The 19,135-nt window shown below is 37.9% G+C and overlaps 11 protein-coding genes across 11 annotated transcripts; 6 read left to right on the forward strand and 5 right to left on the reverse strand. All coding sequences in view use genetic code 12, as the record gives it.

Annotated features, from left to right (window-relative positions):
- Positions 1-3,061: 3,061 nt before the first annotated feature.
- Positions 3,062-4,378, forward strand: CORT_0F04580 (Cld1 protein; the record flags this gene model as incomplete). Its single annotated transcript, XM_003870761.1, has 1 exon — positions 3,062-4,378. The coding sequence occupies one exon, from the start codon at positions 3,062-3,064 to the stop codon at positions 4,376-4,378; it is 1,317 nt and encodes a 438-aa protein (XP_003870810.1).
- A 38-nt stretch (positions 4,379-4,416) lies between these two features.
- Positions 4,417-5,769, reverse strand: CORT_0F04590 (hypothetical protein; the record flags this gene model as incomplete). Its single annotated transcript, XM_003870762.1, has 1 exon — positions 4,417-5,769. One exon carries the CDS (start codon positions 5,767-5,769, stop codon positions 4,417-4,419), a length of 1,353 nt encoding a protein of 450 aa, XP_003870811.1.
- A 59-nt stretch (positions 5,770-5,828) lies between these two features.
- CORT_0F04600 (Rad52 protein) lies at positions 5,829-7,049 on the reverse strand (the record flags this gene model as incomplete). Its single annotated transcript, XM_003870763.1, has 1 exon — positions 5,829-7,049. The coding sequence occupies one exon, from the start codon at positions 7,047-7,049 to the stop codon at positions 5,829-5,831; it is 1,221 nt and encodes a 406-aa protein (XP_003870812.1).
- Positions 7,050-7,194: 145 nt separating this feature from the next.
- CORT_0F04605 (hypothetical protein) lies at positions 7,195-7,485 on the forward strand (the record flags this gene model as incomplete). Its single annotated transcript, XM_003870764.1, has 1 exon — positions 7,195-7,485. One exon carries the CDS (start codon positions 7,195-7,197, stop codon positions 7,483-7,485), a length of 291 nt encoding a protein of 96 aa, XP_003870813.1.
- Positions 7,486-7,498: 13 nt separating this feature from the next.
- Positions 7,499-7,759, reverse strand: CORT_0F04610 (hypothetical protein; the record flags this gene model as incomplete). Its single annotated transcript, XM_003870765.1, has 1 exon — positions 7,499-7,759. The coding sequence occupies one exon, from the start codon at positions 7,757-7,759 to the stop codon at positions 7,499-7,501; it is 261 nt and encodes an 86-aa protein (XP_003870814.1).
- A 118-nt stretch (positions 7,760-7,877) lies between these two features.
- Positions 7,878-9,668, forward strand: CORT_0F04620 (Mus81 protein; the record flags this gene model as incomplete). The annotated part of the gene is made up of 1 exon (XM_003870766.1): positions 7,878-9,668. One exon carries the CDS (start codon positions 7,878-7,880, stop codon positions 9,666-9,668), a length of 1,791 nt encoding a protein of 596 aa, XP_003870815.1.
- A 179-nt stretch (positions 9,669-9,847) lies between these two features.
- CORT_0F04630 (Pet123 protein) lies at positions 9,848-10,750 on the forward strand (the record flags this gene model as incomplete). Its single annotated transcript, XM_003870767.1, has 1 exon — positions 9,848-10,750. The coding sequence occupies one exon, from the start codon at positions 9,848-9,850 to the stop codon at positions 10,748-10,750; it is 903 nt and encodes a 300-aa protein (XP_003870816.1).
- Positions 10,751-10,877: 127 nt separating this feature from the next.
- CORT_0F04640 (Ndc1 protein) lies at positions 10,878-12,773 on the forward strand (the record flags this gene model as incomplete). Its single annotated transcript, XM_003870768.1, has 1 exon — positions 10,878-12,773. The coding sequence occupies one exon, from the start codon at positions 10,878-10,880 to the stop codon at positions 12,771-12,773; it is 1,896 nt and encodes a 631-aa protein (XP_003870817.1).
- A 22-nt stretch (positions 12,774-12,795) lies between these two features.
- Positions 12,796-14,721, reverse strand: CORT_0F04650 (Nhx1 protein; the record flags this gene model as incomplete). The annotated part of the gene is made up of 1 exon (XM_003870769.1): positions 12,796-14,721. The coding sequence occupies one exon, from the start codon at positions 14,719-14,721 to the stop codon at positions 12,796-12,798; it is 1,926 nt and encodes a 641-aa protein (XP_003870818.1).
- A 1,825-nt stretch (positions 14,722-16,546) lies between these two features.
- CORT_0F04660 (Sly41 protein) lies at positions 16,547-18,094 on the forward strand (the record flags this gene model as incomplete). Its single annotated transcript, XM_003870770.1, has 1 exon — positions 16,547-18,094. One exon carries the CDS (start codon positions 16,547-16,549, stop codon positions 18,092-18,094), a length of 1,548 nt encoding a protein of 515 aa, XP_003870819.1.
- A 32-nt stretch (positions 18,095-18,126) lies between these two features.
- On the reverse strand, positions 18,127-19,038 carry CORT_0F04670 (Yhm2 protein; the record flags this gene model as incomplete). Its single annotated transcript, XM_003870771.1, has 1 exon — positions 18,127-19,038. One exon carries the CDS (start codon positions 19,036-19,038, stop codon positions 18,127-18,129), a length of 912 nt encoding a protein of 303 aa, XP_003870820.1.
- Positions 19,039-19,135: the final 97 nt, after the last annotated feature.

Genomic DNA, 19,135 nt, shown 5'->3' on the forward strand with positions numbered 1-19,135 from the left:
AGGCAGGAACATCGTTGATTATTTATAATGCTAGCCGCTTTCCCACCCATCAATCTAAAAAAATTTTCTTAATATCAGTATCCTTTAAAAGCAGACTATTGTTGGACGCTGATGAAATCGATAAACCTTAAGTTATTACACAGTGATCGACATTAGTTTTAAAAAACTTTTCTGGGCAAAGGATTGGTAAGTAAAGAAATTGTTTTAGTGTTGCAAAATAAAATTTCTTGGCTTCTGCAGTAAATGGTAAATCCAACGTACATAACAGGCATAGGATAATAGAGTCAAAAAGCATATTCATACGACATCAAAAACATATGTTCTTTAAAGAAATGGTCTGCTTTTGTTCAAATAAAGTTTATGGAACAGATCACAGTTGTTGATAAGGTTGTGGCGGGCTTTGATAGTGTTGAAGATATAGAGAAGCCTTCTCCAAGAGCGTGTACTTTTTTACTAAAATATTGTGTCTGTTGATCTACAAAAGCTGTATTATATCCGTTATATTACACAAACCACTTCATGGGTACAAAACAAAGGAATACATCCCCCAATAGATAGAATGTGTGGTAGTAGCTTAGTAGAACTGTAGTATTATCTTTTCCATCAAATCATAAAACCAATTTTTAATTTAATTGTATTTATGCAGACACTAAATAAAACAATTTATTTCAATTTATTTCAATGTAATTTAAGTTAGTTTAGTTTAGTTTAGTTCTATGTATATTTATTTTTCTATTGTTATTAAACTGATGCCGTTTGTGAAATACAATACCATTAAATACAATTAGCATTAACAATAACAATCACAACAGTCTACTAATTTTCTTTTTTTTTTTCAGCAAATAAGAATTCAGTTATTCTTGTTTGGAAGCAATTCCGCTGATGGAAATTAGTTTTGAGTTTTGAGACTTTTCTAGCTCTTACATCTGCCGTGTAGTAGTAACTTCACACAAAGTGGAGAGTGTCTAATAACAAACTACTTGTACGCTATAGTCCCAGGCACATAGACAGGGGTTAGTACCCGGAAGGAGATGGTCCTTCTGTTGCATTTTAATGGCGGATCCCGGTTCTTTTTCCTCTTCTTTGTTTCCCATGGAAAAGGAATTTGCATTGTCTTTTTTCAAAACAATTGCAAAAACATAACTATGTGTTTTATTGTGTATTTTCAACCAATCAATGAACTCATTTCTGACATTACATGTGAATATACGAAGTTTAAATCGTTGAGCCAGTAACGATTTATTAATTACTTTGCGCACAAAGGTTTGAATACTTAATTGGGGAAAAGACAATAGGACTTAAACGTTTCTTTTAGCTTTTTTTCATTTTATCATGTGGTTTTTTTGATTGAAAAAAAGAGAAAGGGAAGTAGCCAATTAAACTTCAAAACACTCGTAACCGAATCTTTATTGTTGAGAAGGTTACACAATAATAACACTCAGAAAGTTTGGAAAATATAAGATTTTGCCGCATTTGCTTTCTGACACTCATTCTTGTTGTTATTGTGGTTCGATTCCAATTGCGAGGTTTAATGAGAAGCTAGCCTCAAGAGGAAGGGGTCGTCACTCGATTCGCTTGGCATTCTAACTGTAAAGCTTTTCAAAAAATATTTTGATTTTTCTTGTTGACACATATTGTTGACTTTTGTTGAGAATTTTCAATTTTTCTTGTTATTTTAGGTTTTAGTCTCAGGCGGGTTTAGTTTGCAGTCTCGTGCAAGAACCAATCATTGCAAAAGAGAAAATAAGAATAAGGCCGAAGTTGCAATATTACATTGAGCGCATTTATGACAATTTGTATCTGGTTAGAAAGTTCTTCGCCTAATGCGCTCTCAAGATGTGTCATATTGTAATACTAGCGACATTTTTGACCATACATACGTGACGTTTTGTCGTAACAATGGCTTATTGTCCCACTTTGGCAAACAAGAAGCTGACAAATAGTTGTGTCTATTGTTGTACTGGCATTGTTAATCTGTGACAATAATTAACCATCGTTGAAAGGGATGGAGTTATGTACTTTTAGTGGCTGTCATTGTCTCCAGTTTTGTTGGTTTTAGTTGTCTTAACCAGCGATAATAAATATAGCTGCTTTACGCAACCACAAAGTTGGATCCTGGAGTCATCTTTCTATGATCTTCTAGGTGTGTCAGCGATCGTGCAGCATCAGACAAAAAGTGGGTGAACTTTAATAACGTCAATTACAGATCACCAATAGCTATCTTGAGGATGTACTTTTGAATGTACCAGTAATACTCAATGTGGTATCTTCACTTTGAATTCTTTCTTTATCTCCACCCTAACTTCTTGGACATCACTGGTCCATACGAATTTTCAATAAAAATTTTGGCTCTAACTCTTTTCAAGTATCCAAAATTTTGTAACAACTTTTACTAAAAAGTTGCAACACAGCAACGTGGCCATAACGCAAAAAACAGTTCCATACGCTGAACAAAGAACTATATCAAACCCCTGTTTCACTATTTGCCAAGTCATTTAAGTTTTTACAAGCCTTGACTACCTTGACTATATACTTATTCAAATCATACCCAACATTTCATTGTCGTGCACAATTGCAAATTTCTTGTGAACAGCGAGACCAAAAAAAATTTTTTTTGCAACAACAGCAACAGAAAAGTTAATCACGCTAAAAACCAAAGTCCGGTACGAAATAGTAAAGAAAGTAAACAACAAACTTTTTTTTGGGAAATACTCCTTATAATAGCAACTCAAGTGGATTACTCAACAAGAGGTTTACCACTTAAACGATAGTTTCCCAACACACACGAAAAAGCATAGCGTTGCATTTTTGTTTGGAATTAGCACGTTGTCATTTTTTGATTTCTTTGCATTTGAAAAGTTTACAAGGTTTAGAGTGTTCCGTGTTTGCTTTTTTTGCAACATACAAAACCCCACTAGAAAAGCCTACCATCTGTTCATGATTTAATAACAACAGTCCGTTCTATTCAGTTGTTTCTGGTTAGGATAAAGTCATCTTTACGTGTCAGAAAAAGTTTTAGTATTTTTTGATTTATTTTGCATAAACGTGGGGTAAAACAAGAATGAGCAAACGGTTGTTCAGTATATCCAACTTCAATCTTAATTCATCGACATTTTCAGTCAATAATTTGCTAAGCTATGTACCTAGAGCAATACCAACAAAGAAGAAGTCATTATCAAAGTCACAAAGTGGAAAGAGAGTAGTTATTGAAACGACCGATGTGGCAAGCATCACAAATGAAGTTCACCAACATTCACATTACAAAAGGTCAACTCATCCCACTTCAGTCCCAATTTCGAAGTTGTTTAGCAACACTTTTCCTTTGGGAGTGGCTGAGTCTATAGAGCATTATAAACTACGCAACGACCCCCTTCAATTTCAACACGACTTGTTGTCAACTTTACCATTTTATCCAAATACGGATCATCGAGGCAGGACTTCGAAAGTGTTGAAGGTACCTATTGACGATAAGGGAAACTATATCAACGAGTTTGTCATCTATCCGCCAGGAAAATCTGAAGTCGATCTGGCTTCGATGAAGCACTTGGTCATGATTCATGGTTATGGTGCTGGGCTCGGGTTCTATCTCAAAAATTTTGACGCTATAGCCTCACGCGATGATTGGTGCATACATGCTATAGACCTTTTTGGGTATGGCTGTAGCTCTCGACCTCACTTCCACCCGCAGAATGTTGAACAAGTCGAAGAATGGTTTTTTGACTCTTATGAAGCTTGGTTTGCTCAAAAGAATATTGATAAGTCGAAGGTGTTGATAATGGCGCATTCGATGGGTGCATACTTGATGGCGTGTTATGGAATTGTGCGAGATCCAAACTTTTGTAAAAAGATCATCATGGCATCACCAGGAGCAATTATCAAACATAAACGCCAAATACCAGTGCCAGGATACTTCAAGCGACTTTGGGAAAGAAACATTTCACCATTCACGTTGGTTCGAAAAGCTGGTCCTTTGGGTTCAAAAGTTGTCAGTGGATGGTCATCAAGAAGATTTGCTAAATTGCCTAGAGTAGAAGCACATTTATTACACAAGTATGCGTACGGAATATTCCAAGCTAGAGGATCAGGTGAATACATGTTGAACTTCTTGCTTGCGCCTGGTGCTGATGCTAGGTTTCCATTAATCGAGAAGAAAATACATAAACTAAGATGTGATATGACATGGTGGTATGGGGACGGAGATTGGATGGATAAAACAGGAGGTCAAATGTGCAGTGATATAATAAATAATTTGGCAGCCGCTACAGGCAGATCTCAACATAGTGATGTTCAGATAATAGAAAACAGTGGACACCATGTGTATCTTGACAACATTACACAATTTAATAATTCAGTTTTAGAGGAAATGGATAGGTTTTAATAAGTAGTAAAAAAAAAAAGTTGATTGATTTTTGAAGCTTATGTATGTAGAGTGAATTCTGGATCATCATCATCGCCTTCCAAGTGCGCAATTATTCGAAGTGATATAGGCAAGTTTGGATCGGTAATGACAATTTCCTCACCTCTATGAACTAAATCCTTCATTTTCTTACTCAAGTTGCCCCTTGTTGCTTCTTCCAAGTCAGGAGGACTCGACATATAAAGATACTTGTCACCACTAGTCAAACTAGGGTTTGTCATTTGTATTTCTTTTTTTGACTTTATTTCATGGATAAATTGCCGTAAAGTCCACCATTTCTGAACATTAACAGTTTTTGCTGTAGTTCCACAAACAGCACAGTTTTGTTTCCTAGTATACGCATATGTATAAGTGAAGATTGAATCATCTCCTGAGTACATCATATAATTATCCAATATAGGATTCACATTGGTTATGATTTTGAAAACTTCGTTACAACAACTTGCAGCAATTATGGCATTTGTAGATGCAATTGCCGGTATGATATTCTTAACTACCCCCAAAGTTAGACTCTTTGTTACTCCGTCGATTCCAAACTCAATTGCTCGATTCTTTGCGGTCTGATACATCCATTCCACTTGATCAAGATCATCAGCATCAAATTTCTTTCCCGGAAATTGCCTATTCCATTCTAGTTGGCTTGCCCATTCAATACAATGCTCAGGTAGTCGTGGAGTATTGGCAATTGTACATACTGGATAAGCTGTTTGTGCACTGAGAAGATCCAATGAACACTCAAAGCATGAAGTTAATGTCGGTATGATCACCCTGCTTTGTCCTCGAAAACCTTCAGTACCTCCATCTACCAAAGGGATTATCATATTTTCATCTTGTGCCAATCCATATAGCGTAGAATTTATCCATCTTCTTGCTTCGACTGAATCTAAACCACTGATGATAACCTGGAAACTTCGATAAAAGTCAAGATTCATGTCCTGAATCTTTTTGAAATGAGGTGTAATCTTCAAACCAGGATTACCTATTCTTTCAAGAATAAACTTTGTCGCAACTTCAGCTTTACTCTTGCCAATATCTGCATGACGAAAAAGAAACTGACGATTCAAATTACTCAAGTCGATTGTATCCATATCTATAATATGTATATCCTTGAATCCAGTCATGGATAAATTCTTGAGAATTTCACAACCAAGACCTCCAGCTCCAATCACGAGAATCTTACTCGATTGAAGCGCTTGGAATGAGTCTTTGGCGGAATAGATATCCAGGTATTCATTAAATGGGCCGGTATTGGCTACAAGTGACTGAATTGATGACAAGTCTCTCATCTTTTGATTTGTGATATTGGGAAAGGGCAATACTAAATAGCTTTTGTTTTTTCCAAACGCAATCATTGATTTACTATATACGCGTGAATGCAAATCTAGACATCTAATCTAAAGCTAATTAGAATCTATCTATTTTCTATTGTAGATAGTTCCTCTCCGTGTAGTCGTTTGACTGGTCTCATAGGCGGCACACCAATCCTTTTACCGAAATTGTTATTCAAGTGATTGGTACTAGGCTTTTTCACTCTATTCTGAAGGTGGTTTACCCCAAGAGGTGGCGTCTTGCCTTTCAAATCGACTCTTTTCACAGGTACTGATTTGGTGGGATCAACTGTACGTTCAATATTGGGTGAGACAAAAGTGGTGTCGAATTGAGGTATTTCTTCAGCTTTACCGTCCTGTTTTAACTGCAAAAGTGCCGCATTCTTTGCTGCGACAAATGCAGGAAAATGGTTCAGATCTTCTTCCTGGTATTTGTTTTCGAAATGCTCGACTTGGGTTGATTTAGTTTCCACGTGATCGAGTTCGTGCTCTTCATCGGCACCTTCGTCACTGAAATTAAAAGACTCGTCAATTTCATCGGCGTCTTTTCTTTTATTCACTTGTTGTACTATTTTGGAGGGCAGTCTGGGAGTAATGAATGCTTCATCCGGCGCTCTTAATCTCTCCTGTTCGCGTCTTGCTTCTAGCTCCTTCTCCTCTTGGGCCCGTTTCTCCATTAGTTCCTTCTTACGTTCCCTCTCTGCATATATAGGATCGCGATGAAAATCGTCTGGCTCATATTCGATGTTGTTCTTTTGCAACTTGCTCATCTGTTTGGTTATAGTCTTATCGTATAGGCAGTTACCCAAAACATTACCAAAGCATCTCAAACAACGCTTTATTCCATCCGTGTATGCCTCCTTCTTACACTTTTCAAACGCTTGTGACTTGCTCTTGGCATTATCGATATACCCATACCCAATATCCTCGTGATAAGTACCATCTTTGAGAGTTACTCTGACTACAACGGAGAGTCCTAAGGAGCATCTGCCCGTATTTCCATGCGTGTCTAAGTAATCAATCTCACATGAAACTAATTCAGAATTCCACCCGTTAAATCCAAACACTTCATTCGCTAAGTTTAGTGCCTTCCATCCTTCTATGTACTGGACTGAGCTTCCTCCTCCACCTGGTCGATAGCTCACGTACTCCGGTCCCAAGGCTTTATTGAGCTTGGTTTGAATATCCAATTTCTCCTGTTCGGTGAACTGCACCGACTGTTGAGATTGTGGACGTTGCCGTACGTGTTGCAAGGGTGGTTTTGTCGGCTTTCGTGGTTGGTGGTTACCATTGAGTGAACTCATGCAAGTGAATATGTATTTTATGTACCGTGTCTGTAAACTAGACGTGTTGCTAAAAATGATTATTTTTTTTTTTTTGCTTCTCAGCTTATCATAATATCACCAAGATTTTGAAAAATACCAGAGAATAAGTGGGGAAAATGTTAAAATGAGTAATGATTTGGAAGAGTCTGATAATCGACCGAAACTGTTTATAGTGGTGTTGCATTTATCAAATGATGCATTATCGGCGATAGAGTTATCTAGAATCAAGGTGAAATCTCCTACCAAGAAGCAACTTGCCGTGAGCAAAAGAGCCGAACAGATAAGCCATTATAAAGCCCAGGTAACGCAAGAGAGTAGAAATAGACGTTTTTTGAGTCGCCAAAAACAAGACGAGCTTGCTCCAGCTGCAAAGAGGTTGGATTTCGGTACAGAAAAGAAGGTTAGATTTTCATAAGTACGTGGCATTTCTATACATCTAAACTGGAAATAAGGGTAATGTTTTCTCCTTTCAATAGCAATTTCCCAAGTGGTGTTTTCTTACCATTGACAATTTCTTCTGCTTCATCAATCACTAGATTCATATACTCATCAAATCCTTGGATTTTACCTTGGATTCGCAGGTGCGATTTTTCATATAGCCATATTGTTACAAGCGATTGTTGTTGTAGGAACTTAAATATTAGATTTATTGGGGGTAAGTTTGTTTTGCTGACAGATTTTGATGACATTGGGTGTAGTTGGGATATGTAATATATGTCTTAACGATGACTTCGTAATCATCTGTGTCCATTTTTTTTACGCGCTATAATTTCAATCAAAGTTTACGAAATTTGGGATCCGTCTGCAATGTCTGACGAGGTGCCAGAAGATTTCAAGCAGTATATTATTCAATGGATAGAGACTGATGCTATTGAAGCAACCAAAAATGGCTCGAAAATGGCGGTGCTTTACAACAAAATGCTAGGTCAAATACGACGCACGCCAGGACCAATAGTAGACACCAAATCGCTCAAACAAATCAAATTTGTAGGCGTGAAGACCGCCGTTATGCTTAGTAATAGGGTACTTCAACTTTGTAAAGCCAATGGCTGGGAACCACCAGTTGGATTCATGGATGAAGCCGAAGCACACAAAAGCGCTTTGAGTAAGACGGATCAATTGGTAGAAGAGGATTCACTGACGCGACCTGTAAAGCGTGCTCGAACAGTCGCTAGTTATGTCCCTAAGCAAAGGTCAGGAGCATTTGCTATCATGGTTACTTTATACTTAAGGGATAGGGAAGGAAGGGGTATGACTAGGGAACAAATTTCGCAACATGCAGCGCCGTATAGTGACAAGTCATTCACGACTTCTACAACATCAATGTATTCTGCGTGGGATTCTATAAAGACATTAATAAAGAGGGAATTAGTATATGTAACGGGGAGGTCACCAAAAATGTATTACTTGACTGAAGAAGGGAGAGAATTGGCTTCAAAATTGAAAACTGCCGTGAATATAGAATCGTCGCCCATGCAATCAAACACAATCGCCAACAGCTCTTTCGACAATGGAGTCAGGTTTGAATCTAGTTTTGAAAAATCATCCCCCATCGTGAATCGAAATATTGATTTGGCTTCTGATCGTCAATCGTCGATTAGATTACACAATTCAGCTCATAATTCAAGATTAGTTTCAGAGGTATTGCCGCCAACAGGGAACATCGTACATGACTCTCAAAATAGAATATACGATGGCACCCCATACGAAATATGGACCAAGGACGAATACGAAGTAATCATATACATTGATAATAGAGAAATTAGAGCTCAACAAGAACGTGATTTTTTCCGAAGACAGCTTGAACTTGCCAATATTAAATGTGACGTTAAAGCCTTAGCGTGTGGGGATATCACCTGGGTTGCAAGGCATTTGCGTACTGGTAGAGAAGCGGTTTTAAACTACCTTTGTGAAAGAAAAAGAATTGATGACTTATGTGACTCTATAAAAGATGGCAGATTTTTAGAGCAGAAGAATAGAATGAAGAAATCTGGAATGATGCATTGCTTCTACTTGGTCGAAGAAGTGTCTTTGGTAAAAGAGCGTGCTTACGCCATTATGGACTCGATACAAACAGGTATTGCACAAACAATGACAAACGCACGCTTATATCTACGAAGATTCAAGGACATTGACGAGACAATCGAGTTTTTAGCATCTCTCACAGGCGTCATTAAGGATGTACATGTTCATAAAAATTTAGTTGTTCTTCGACCTAGAGATATTTACAACCAAGACCACTATAACGAATTGTTGGTGAATTTTCGAGAAAAGTTTGAGACTCGGGCAAACTATGAATGCTGCCACTTATTTTCCAGTTTTCAGGAGATGATGGGAAAGACAACGCAAATGACAGTGAGGGAATTATTCATATTGATGCTCATGACTATTAAAGGGTGTTCGCTAGAAAAAGCCATTGTAATACAGAATCGGTTCCCCACTCCAAAGAGATTGCTTGATTTTTATCACCAGCAAAACGCACATGCTCCATTGGAGACAAAGAAGCAATTGATGGTTGATGAGTTCAAAACGCAGGTGGGTAACAAAAAAATTGGAAAAGTGTTGCTGGAAAAAATTTATGATATTTGGGGAACATAGGCTAGATCTAAGACGAATTTATTAAATGTAGGTAAATATTATCTCCCTGGGTCCGTGGTGTCTTATGTTAAGCTCTTGCATAGTCTTTGTATGTTCTGGTAGCGGCCTTGACATTCACCAATAAAAAAAAAAAGTTGATAAATTTTTCATAAACAAGGTTCAAGAGTCCACATCACAAGATGGGTAAAGGAGTTTTAAAGTACGGTGGGAAGTCTGGTATTCTTCCCAAAACAAAGGCTATTTTCCATCGGCCAATACGTCCCTTGAATGAAATCGAGTTACAAAAGGAGAAAGCAAAGGAAAGTGGATATGCAGAAGGTGTACCAACTCCAAAGATAAATGGGAAACATCTTCCACGTCAGCAGCCCCCTAGAAAGTACATAACAGTGGAGGACAGAATCAAGCATATCAAATACCCTCCAATGTCATTGCGAGAGATGAACGACTTACCTGCTGAAGAGAGAGATGCATACAAGAGAGCTTACTACAGAGCTGAATTTTTAAAAGAAGCTTACTTAGAGGAGGAGAAAAGGTTAAAGAAGATCGATGAGCTCAAAAAGGGCGTTCATGAGAAGGAGTTGGCTAAGCAACGTCAATTTGAAGAAGAACGTAAGGCTGACTCATCAAACATTGCATCATTGCCTACAATGCAGAAGATTTTGGAACAAGGATTGGTAAGAAGGAGGACACCGGAGGAACAAGAATTGTTGAAAGAGCAACGTAAGTTGAATCGTCGTTCTAAGGAGTTGCACGAGAAGGAAATGAAAGCACAGAAATTGCTTGAATTGTACCACTCGGCAGCTAAATTTATCACTACTGAAGAGCAGTTAGAAGAGGCTATCTACAGGGCTTTTGAAGTCGACGCAGGTAAATTTGAAAGTGCTCAAACTAGTATAGAGACCAAGTTGCTTTCAAGAAGCGCTGGATATTTAGTTGGAGAAGTGAATGAGTTAAAGATCACTGATGCGGTCTTGGGACAAATCAACGGAAAACCAGGTTTGGAACAAATCAAGGACGTTTTGAGTGGTACTAGAGAGCAGACGAAAAGGGAAGCTCAATTGAATTTAAGTAATGAGATATAGGTATAGCTTGTACATAGAGTGTAATACTTCGCAGCTCGCGGTAGGAAAATTTTACGAAAATGAAAATTGTAAAACAATAGCCTACACACATCAACAAAGTGCATCACAAAGCATCACCCTAGTTCCAATGGCAGCATATTCGTCTGAGCAAGAAAGAAATGAGTACCATCGCATATTCTTTAAGGTTTTTAACAAACGACTAAAATATGTGCTCAATATTAATATAATCTTGTCAATCTTGATGACAGTGGTTTTAGATGTGCCATTCTACATTAATCATTTATTATCATCGGGTCTCCTTTTATCAATTGTCCTCAAGGTTCCTGTCTACTTTTTGGCTTTGACCTTGATAAGGCAAGTTCGAATCAAGTTTTCCACAGTCAACTACTCAAGTCAAAAGACACTTGCGCTGCAGATTTATCACTCACTAGTATCGAATGAATTCCTTCAGGTGTCATCGTTTCACGTATTATCAGCCTTTTTTGTCTATGGCGTTTTCATTTTTAATTTGCCATTCACTTTTGACTACTATTTAATCTCAAAAGAATACAGGAAGAATCCTTTATTGAATGATGAGTGGGTCTACTACTGGGCGTGTCCAGTAATCATAGGGGGAATGTATTCAGCTAACCAACTCGTGTTTCAAAGAAACAAGTTAACGTTTGAGTATGGCCATAACAGGAGTAGTCCTGAAAATACGTTATTTACACACATACCTCAGGCTTTGGGCAATGCATTAGGGTTGACAATCATATTGACCATAGCGAGTCCGATAATTTACTGGACAACCAAATCCTACTTGTACAAGTCATTAATCTGGCTCAGATTATTTGGTATAGATAATTCGTTACCAAGCAGTAACACTTCACTTCCCACTTTCCTCAAATTGACTTTGATTACATATGTGTTGCTTTTGAATTGGGAGCTTGAAAATCACATATTTAATGTGTATGCAACAATTGGATGTCTTGATGGTAAGAAGACTATTTCCTCGTATAGCAAAGACCCGTTGAATTGCTTATTGAAGGGTTTGCGTGATGTGACACCCAGTCATGAATTGAGCAGGCTAACTGCATTTCAGGAATTGGCATATATTGCTACCACAAATGACAAAGAAGGGTTGAAGTTACGATTGGCTATATTTAGCGCAAGATCAAAGAAAGAGAATTTGTGGCCTGCGTTGTACGAAGAATGCTCGTTGGTTATTAGAGAAGTTAGTGTGCGGATCAACAAGAGGAGTGCCCGCGATATGAAAGCTTTGAGAAATTGGCAAAAGTCGTTGGAGAAAGAAATTGATACCGGGTTTAAAAGGAAAAAAGATGGGAATATTTTCGGGAACTCATTTTCTCAACCTTCGATGGTTGAAGGAAGTAAGGTTGTAGATAAGGACAAGCCTGTGAATGATGGCAAATGGGTTACCTATATACGCAATGAAGTCGCAGCTCCCATATTAAAGCTTGTGTCTCTTTACTTGCCTCAACATATGTCAAGCTCCTTTAAATCTCATATCGAGCAGTTTAGAACCATTGAGGGCAGGAAGATTGATGCTGCTGCGTCTGATATCAAACGGCATATTTTGGAATCAAAATTTGGTGTTCTCTTTCGTGTTACATTGAAACGGGATTGTGAGTCAAGGGTAAGAAATCCTGTTAATTTCGGAAACGCGATTATCGCTATATCCAATATTATTCAACGCTCGGTGATGGAAGATTCATTGAATATTGTCACAATAGCCGACATAAGCGACACTATAAACTTGTTGGAAAGGTCGATCCGAGCATCGACCAATTATAGGGATTACTTGCCCGCATCGATGTATGTTGGAGCAAACAAGCCGAAATCTCACATGATAGCCAACTTGAATATCCTTGAGTATCATGAGTTTTACAATATATGCATTCAATTCAACGGTTTGTTGGATGAGCTTAATTTGAGTTCGAAAGCGTATGAGCTAGCCAAATGGGTTATTGACATTGCCATCGCTGATAAAGAGCAGCATCAGCTGAATAGGGTTGTCTACTGAAGTTAGTGTTTAATCTATGTATTCAATCTCTTCTACTTCCACTTAAATTGGTACTACTGTTGCTGGCACTGGATTGAATACCAGGTACTGTGTCTAATAAAACTGGTTTTAAAACCTCTTCATCGAATCTAGTGAACCATCTAGCATGTTCCTCTGCGCTGAGAATAGCTCCTAGCACCCCTCTGTCTCCGTTGATATTTGTATTGTTGAATGTTGGTGATGATAAGGAATCTGATCTAAATTCATCAACATCGCTGCCAATCAACTCCTCTTCGTCGTCACCACCATTGATTATATTAGGATTTGACTCGTTGTCGAGTAAATTGACCGCCGAGGAGTTGTTGGAGGTGCTGTCTTTGAATGGAGCAACTTTCGGTTGCGATTTCATAAATCTTCTATTTCCGAGAACGACTTGCTGTGACGTAAGATTTGGCTGAAGTGGGAATCTGGGAGCTTCAATATCGAATTCGTCATCCGAATCCGCCGTCTCATCAATGCACCCTGTCTTGATACCCAAAATCTCTAACATGGATGCAGTTGTACCACCAAATAGGATCACAGTTAGCACAACAACAACCAACACCGTTGCGAGTAGAGTCCATTTGGCATCACCACCAAAACCCATAGCCAAAGCAACGCCAACTGCTCCTCTCAAACCAGCCCAGAAAATCATCATTTGGTATGAGTGGCTAATTTCATCAGGAACATTCAATGACAAGCTGCCATTGGAGTTCATGTTTGAAATGCCACTGTATTTTTCAAGCCTTGCACGGTATAAAAAGTTGAGGAATCTTGATAATGGAAACACAGCTGACCATCTAGCAACACAGATGGATATGAATGCGACAATAATCAACAATGGTTTGAAAACAAGCTCAACTTCGGTGAATAATGATAATCCAAGATAGATGAATATAAAGTTCTCCGACAATTGTGCTAGTAATTGGAAAATGTATTTTGTCGCAATTTGAGTACGTCTTGACATGTTATAATAAGCATAATGTTTCAATGTAATACCGCAGAATAGCAAAGATACAATTCCCGACATGTGTGCTCCATTGGAGAAAAAGTATGACTGGTAGGCAAACAACAAGACCAAACATGTTTCGATTTGGGGATACCTCCTCACATGTGAATGTTTTAAAATCAATGCCACTAGTATACCAATTGCTATTCCAATAATGGTGGAAATGGTAAATGTCATCAAGAACAAGCCGATACCTTCAAAGAATGATGAAAATTTGACGGGTTGTCCATGGAATTTTTGACAAGTTTCAAACATGACGATGGAAATAGCATCATTTAACAAAGATTCCCCAAAGATGATTGTGTACAACTTTGGATCAACTTTGTAAGCATTGAATATGGATAAAATGGTTACTGGATCCGTAGCAGATAGTGTAGCTCCCACAGCCAATGCGTCAACGAACTCTAACTTGACACTATCCAATCCGATGGAGGTCCATATGTACACAATTATTCCAACAACCAAAGCTGATATAAACGTCCCCGGTATGGCAAATGTTAAAATACTACCAATATTTCTAAAAAAGTTTGCCTGATGTAGTTCATAACCACTGTTTAGGATGATCGGGGGCAACAATATATTGAAAAAGTATCCCGGATTGAATTTGACGGCATCTTGTATGTAATGCCCAGGACTAAGTCTGATGATTAATCCGACAATCATACCACAAAAGATTGACAATACAGTCTCATGAATAGCCTTAATTCTTCTCTGTTGTAGGAAATAGGAAGACCATAGGGCTAACATCAATAACAACAACAAGATGAATAATGCCCAAGAGGAAAATATTTCATTCTCGACGGGATTGGAGTCTTCCAAAGGGTCGTCACCTGCTACCGGTGTATCTGGTGAATCATCTAAATCATCTGATATGGCTCCCTTTTCTAATTGTTTGAAGGTATATAAAGCTAGACTTGTCATGAGTCATGTGAGTCTCTAGATGGTAGGTATATTTGTCTATGCTATTCCGATATCTTTGTCAATTGATCGGCGTTTAAGATAATGAAATTATGTTGGATTATTTGTGAGATTTTGTTTTCTCTTGAAATTGGGGATCACAAAGCTGGTAGAGTAGTAGTATTCTTCAAAGAGTATTTTACAGAAGAGTGGTAAAAGGTAATTCGCTACGGGATACGCTATGTATGATTTGAGCAGTAAAGGAGGTGCCTTGCGTGTATAAAGCTTCAGAAACGCAGTTGAAGAGAGTGGAAGGAAGGGGGTACTTTGGTGTGGAGGTAGTGTACGAACAAATTCTGAAATCGTAATATTTAATGACATTCATTTTTCTTTCTAAATTTTGACGCACTGTTCCAATATATTCACTATTTTAAACTGGCCATTCAAAGAAGTGGTAGTTACATCCATTTGATGAATAACAATGCATGACAGATACAGCTTCATTATCTCTGAATTTAGTTTGAGACGAATGAGGGGAACTTGGTTTTCCATTTCATCTTCTCTCGTTCGTCATGGTGAGTAGTGAGTTGCACATTGTCATTTATGACAACGCAGCTAATTACTACTATCCACACAAACTTGAGTTGGGTGGTATTACAACTTTGGTTGTGTGTCATGCTACTCCAATGTCGCAATTAATACTACGATAACGTTGTCAGCGACATTCTTCACAATGTTTTTAGCTATGGACATATAGCAATGGAAAGTTGGACATAGATCGTTTATGCCCATGTATCTAGTGTGGCCAAACTGATTGGTCCCTGTATTTATAATCTTTATGAGCTTGTTGACATAGAGACCGGAATTTGGTTGTCCATATCATTGTGAGACAAGTTCTTCAGGAGAGCTCCTGGATCTATATTCAAATCTAAAAGGTAAAAATGACAAAGACTAGTGTATTGTTTTTGAGTGATCACTCCTGGTGTTGTATATATAAGGAGTATTTCGGGTGTAAACATTATAATAACATTTGTGCAGAACTTTGATGATCGGTTTTGATGACTTTCAGTAGCTCCTTTTCCTTCCGTGTACGTTGTAAGCCGGTACAGGGAGTATTTGCGAGAAAGTTACAAATGCCGACTAATTCTCTTTCCATCGTCGGGTATCGTTGAGTTTCATTGAGTTTGAGGGAGGCGAATGCAATGAGTACAATTGTTCTTTTGAAAATTCTTATTATATATGTTGTAAATTATGATGTGAATGAATAATATGCAATTGTAGAGTCTACCTTCTCTCTTCATACACCTACTGTGCTTATGGAGAGTTTGTCTAGAGACACGCTCAATAGTGATTAGTCGGGTTTTTATCGTCAACAATTGGATTGATAAGGGTGCAGTTTTGCTGAGAATTCTTTTTCAAAGACCTATTGATTACAAAAGCTTCTGACTTCATCATAACTGAGAAACAACAAGGTCTTCGTAGGCTTTTTTAAAATGATATATGGCTGCAATTACAAGCCACAAACACGTTATACATTACATAGTTTATAAACATTTTCTATTGTGATTATGTAATAACTGATTACAAGCTGCCTAATAAGATGTATTGTATCATGTAATACACTGTTAATTGTCTGTCTGATATTTCTGTGTCTGTCTGTCTGTTCTCTGTCTTGTACCTTTTGTCTGTTGTTTTGTTTTACAATAGAAAGAATTTCATTTTGTTACATACCACATCGTACATCGTGGACTTCTCGATTAGAAGAAAATCTCATTTTCATATTCGAGGCAGCGATCTAAAACAAGATCGATCTAGTCACACCACCACCCAATACATAACTCTTACTTAGATGCACAAACTGAATATTTACCTCAACGATGATGTTCAGTCGTCAACTGACAGTATAGCACACTCAAACTACGCACCAACACCACCTCAATCAAACTCACCACAACAAACAACAACAACACCATCATCACCAAAGAGAAAATCCAAACAGCATTTGAAGCATCATCGGATCAACAATTTCTATTCTTCTTCGCAAGTGAATCCTAATTACTCGTCTACAAACTTGTCCAAGATACAGCATCATAATCAACATGGATCGCCCACGTTTTATTCCAATTTTAATGATTCAACCACTTCAATTGGGTCTAGTCCGTACCAGTTGGGTACGCCGCCATTGTTAGGCTCACATAGCTCATCTTACACTTCAATCAAGAATATGTTGCCAATGACACCGCCAGCCTCTGAAACAACTTCACCAGAACCCAAATACTTTGATATAAAACAACGACTGGTGAAGGGCAAGAACGTTGGCCTGTTGTTGGGGAGAGTCAAATCGTTAATACCACCAGTCAACTACACCATCTGCTCATTATGTTTTATCTGGTACTTCTTTTCCATCATTTCCTCCAATTCAATCAAATTGATTTTAACAAAGTACAAGTATCCAGTTACGGTAACTCAATTACAATTTCTCATGAACGCAGGTTTGAGTTTGGGTTTGTTGTTTATTTCAAATCATTACACTAATGAGAGAATTATTCCATCTAGCATACTCCCACCAAATAGATCAATGAGGCAATTTGTCATACCGACAAAGTTCATCCTTTCTACTACTGTGCCCATGGGATGTTTTCAATTTGTTGGTCATTTAACTAGTCATAAGGCAACTTCTGATATACCGGTTTCACTTGTGCACACTATCAAGGCATTGAGTCCATTGGTAACTGTATTGGTGTATCGTTTTATCTTCAACAAACGTTACAGACTAAGAACTTATCTTACATTGATTCCACTTAGTGTCGGGATTATGATGACTTGTTACAAACTGAAAAAGAAGTCTGTTCCAAGCACAGCGGGTCAGGTTGTTGCCCCAGTAAACAATAGCTACCTGTCTGGCCTCATTTTTGCATTTATTTCCATGTTGATCTTTGTTAGTCAAAATATGTTTGCCAAGAGTAGATTGACACCAAATACTGTAACACCACAAGAATCAAAATCAATTCCAATTTCCAAAAGTGAACCAAAGAAGTTGGACAATTTGACAATCATTTTTTATTGCTCGATAGTGGGATTTCTATTCACATGTCCAATCTACATCACTTCAGAATTTTTCAATAGCACCTTTTCATTAGCACAATTGGACTTGACAATATTACTGTTGGTGGTTATAAACGGATTGGGCCATTTTATCCAAACCGTAATTGCATTCCAAATTCTAGGACTCTTATCGCCCATTGATTATTCAATTGCAAACATTTTAAAGAGAATATTTATTATACTAATGTCGTTTCTTTGGGAAGCAAAAAACTTTACTCCTTTGCAAACGGCAGGGTTATTTACAACCTTGGTTGGATTATATAGCTACGACAGATGGGGAACTCAGCGTTAACCTAACAGATTTCTTTTTCCTATAGTCTAATCTTAATGTCCTGTACCTTCAGTATTTAACAATTTTTTGAAAATATCACCAAAAGCAACCATAAACACCGTTTGCCAAACTCCCAATCCAATTCTTGGTGTAACACCCCTATACAATCCTTTGATACCGTTGTTTTGATAAATATATTTAGCTGCACCCCAAACACTCAAATTCTTTGGTCTGTTGGGGTCATTGGTTTTACTTTGCATTTCAACTCTGATAACTTCAATCGGTTGATTCCAAGCACTTAACCCACCACCAATAACACTACTAGCGATTTTCTCAACATTGGATAATTTTTGATTTTCACCTTTTCCAGATAATTTTCTAATTCCATCTTCGGCCAATCTTGAGAATCCAAAACGAGAACCCCAATTAGTCATTTGACGAATTGCAACTGCATTGACACCTTTGTTAATACCTTTAATACCTTCTTTTTTGTATATATCTTTAAACACTTGGAAACTGGTTTGTTGTGGAGCACCACTAACGGCTGCTTGTTTGGCTCTAGTGATTTCAACCGTCTTCATACAAGTACAGAATCCCATTGTCAAATAAGCTTGAGCTAAACCACCAGCAATACCACCACCCATTCCACTAACGAATGAACTGAAGCCCAAAGTCTTGAATCGGTATTCAGCTTCAGCGGAAACAAACAATAACACGGCACCTTTAGTACTGGCTTCAATCCATGCCCATGGAATTAAACCTTGGTAGAATCCCAAGACCCCACCACGGCTCCAGACAAGCTTGGCAGCTTGGGCCATGGTTAATGATCTGTTGGCAGCCATGGTGGTTTTAATGACTTCCAAAGGTTGCCCCAAGGTGGTGACTTCAGACATATTCAATCCAGCACCTAGAAGAATGTTGGAGAAACTAATTGGTTTTTTCTCAATCTTGTTAGTTGAAGCCATTGTTGGAAACTAATGCTAATGGGTGACTGTTGAAGAAAACTAATCAAAGTTGGTAGAAAAAAAAAAAAAAAAAAAGAATAAATTTAGCGACGTATTT

This window comes from Candida orthopsilosis, assembly GCF_000315875.1.
Source record: "Candida orthopsilosis Co 90-125, chromosome 6 draft sequence".
Taxonomy (NCBI): Eukaryota; Fungi; Ascomycota; class Pichiomycetes; order Serinales; family Debaryomycetaceae; genus Lodderomyces; species Lodderomyces orthopsilosis.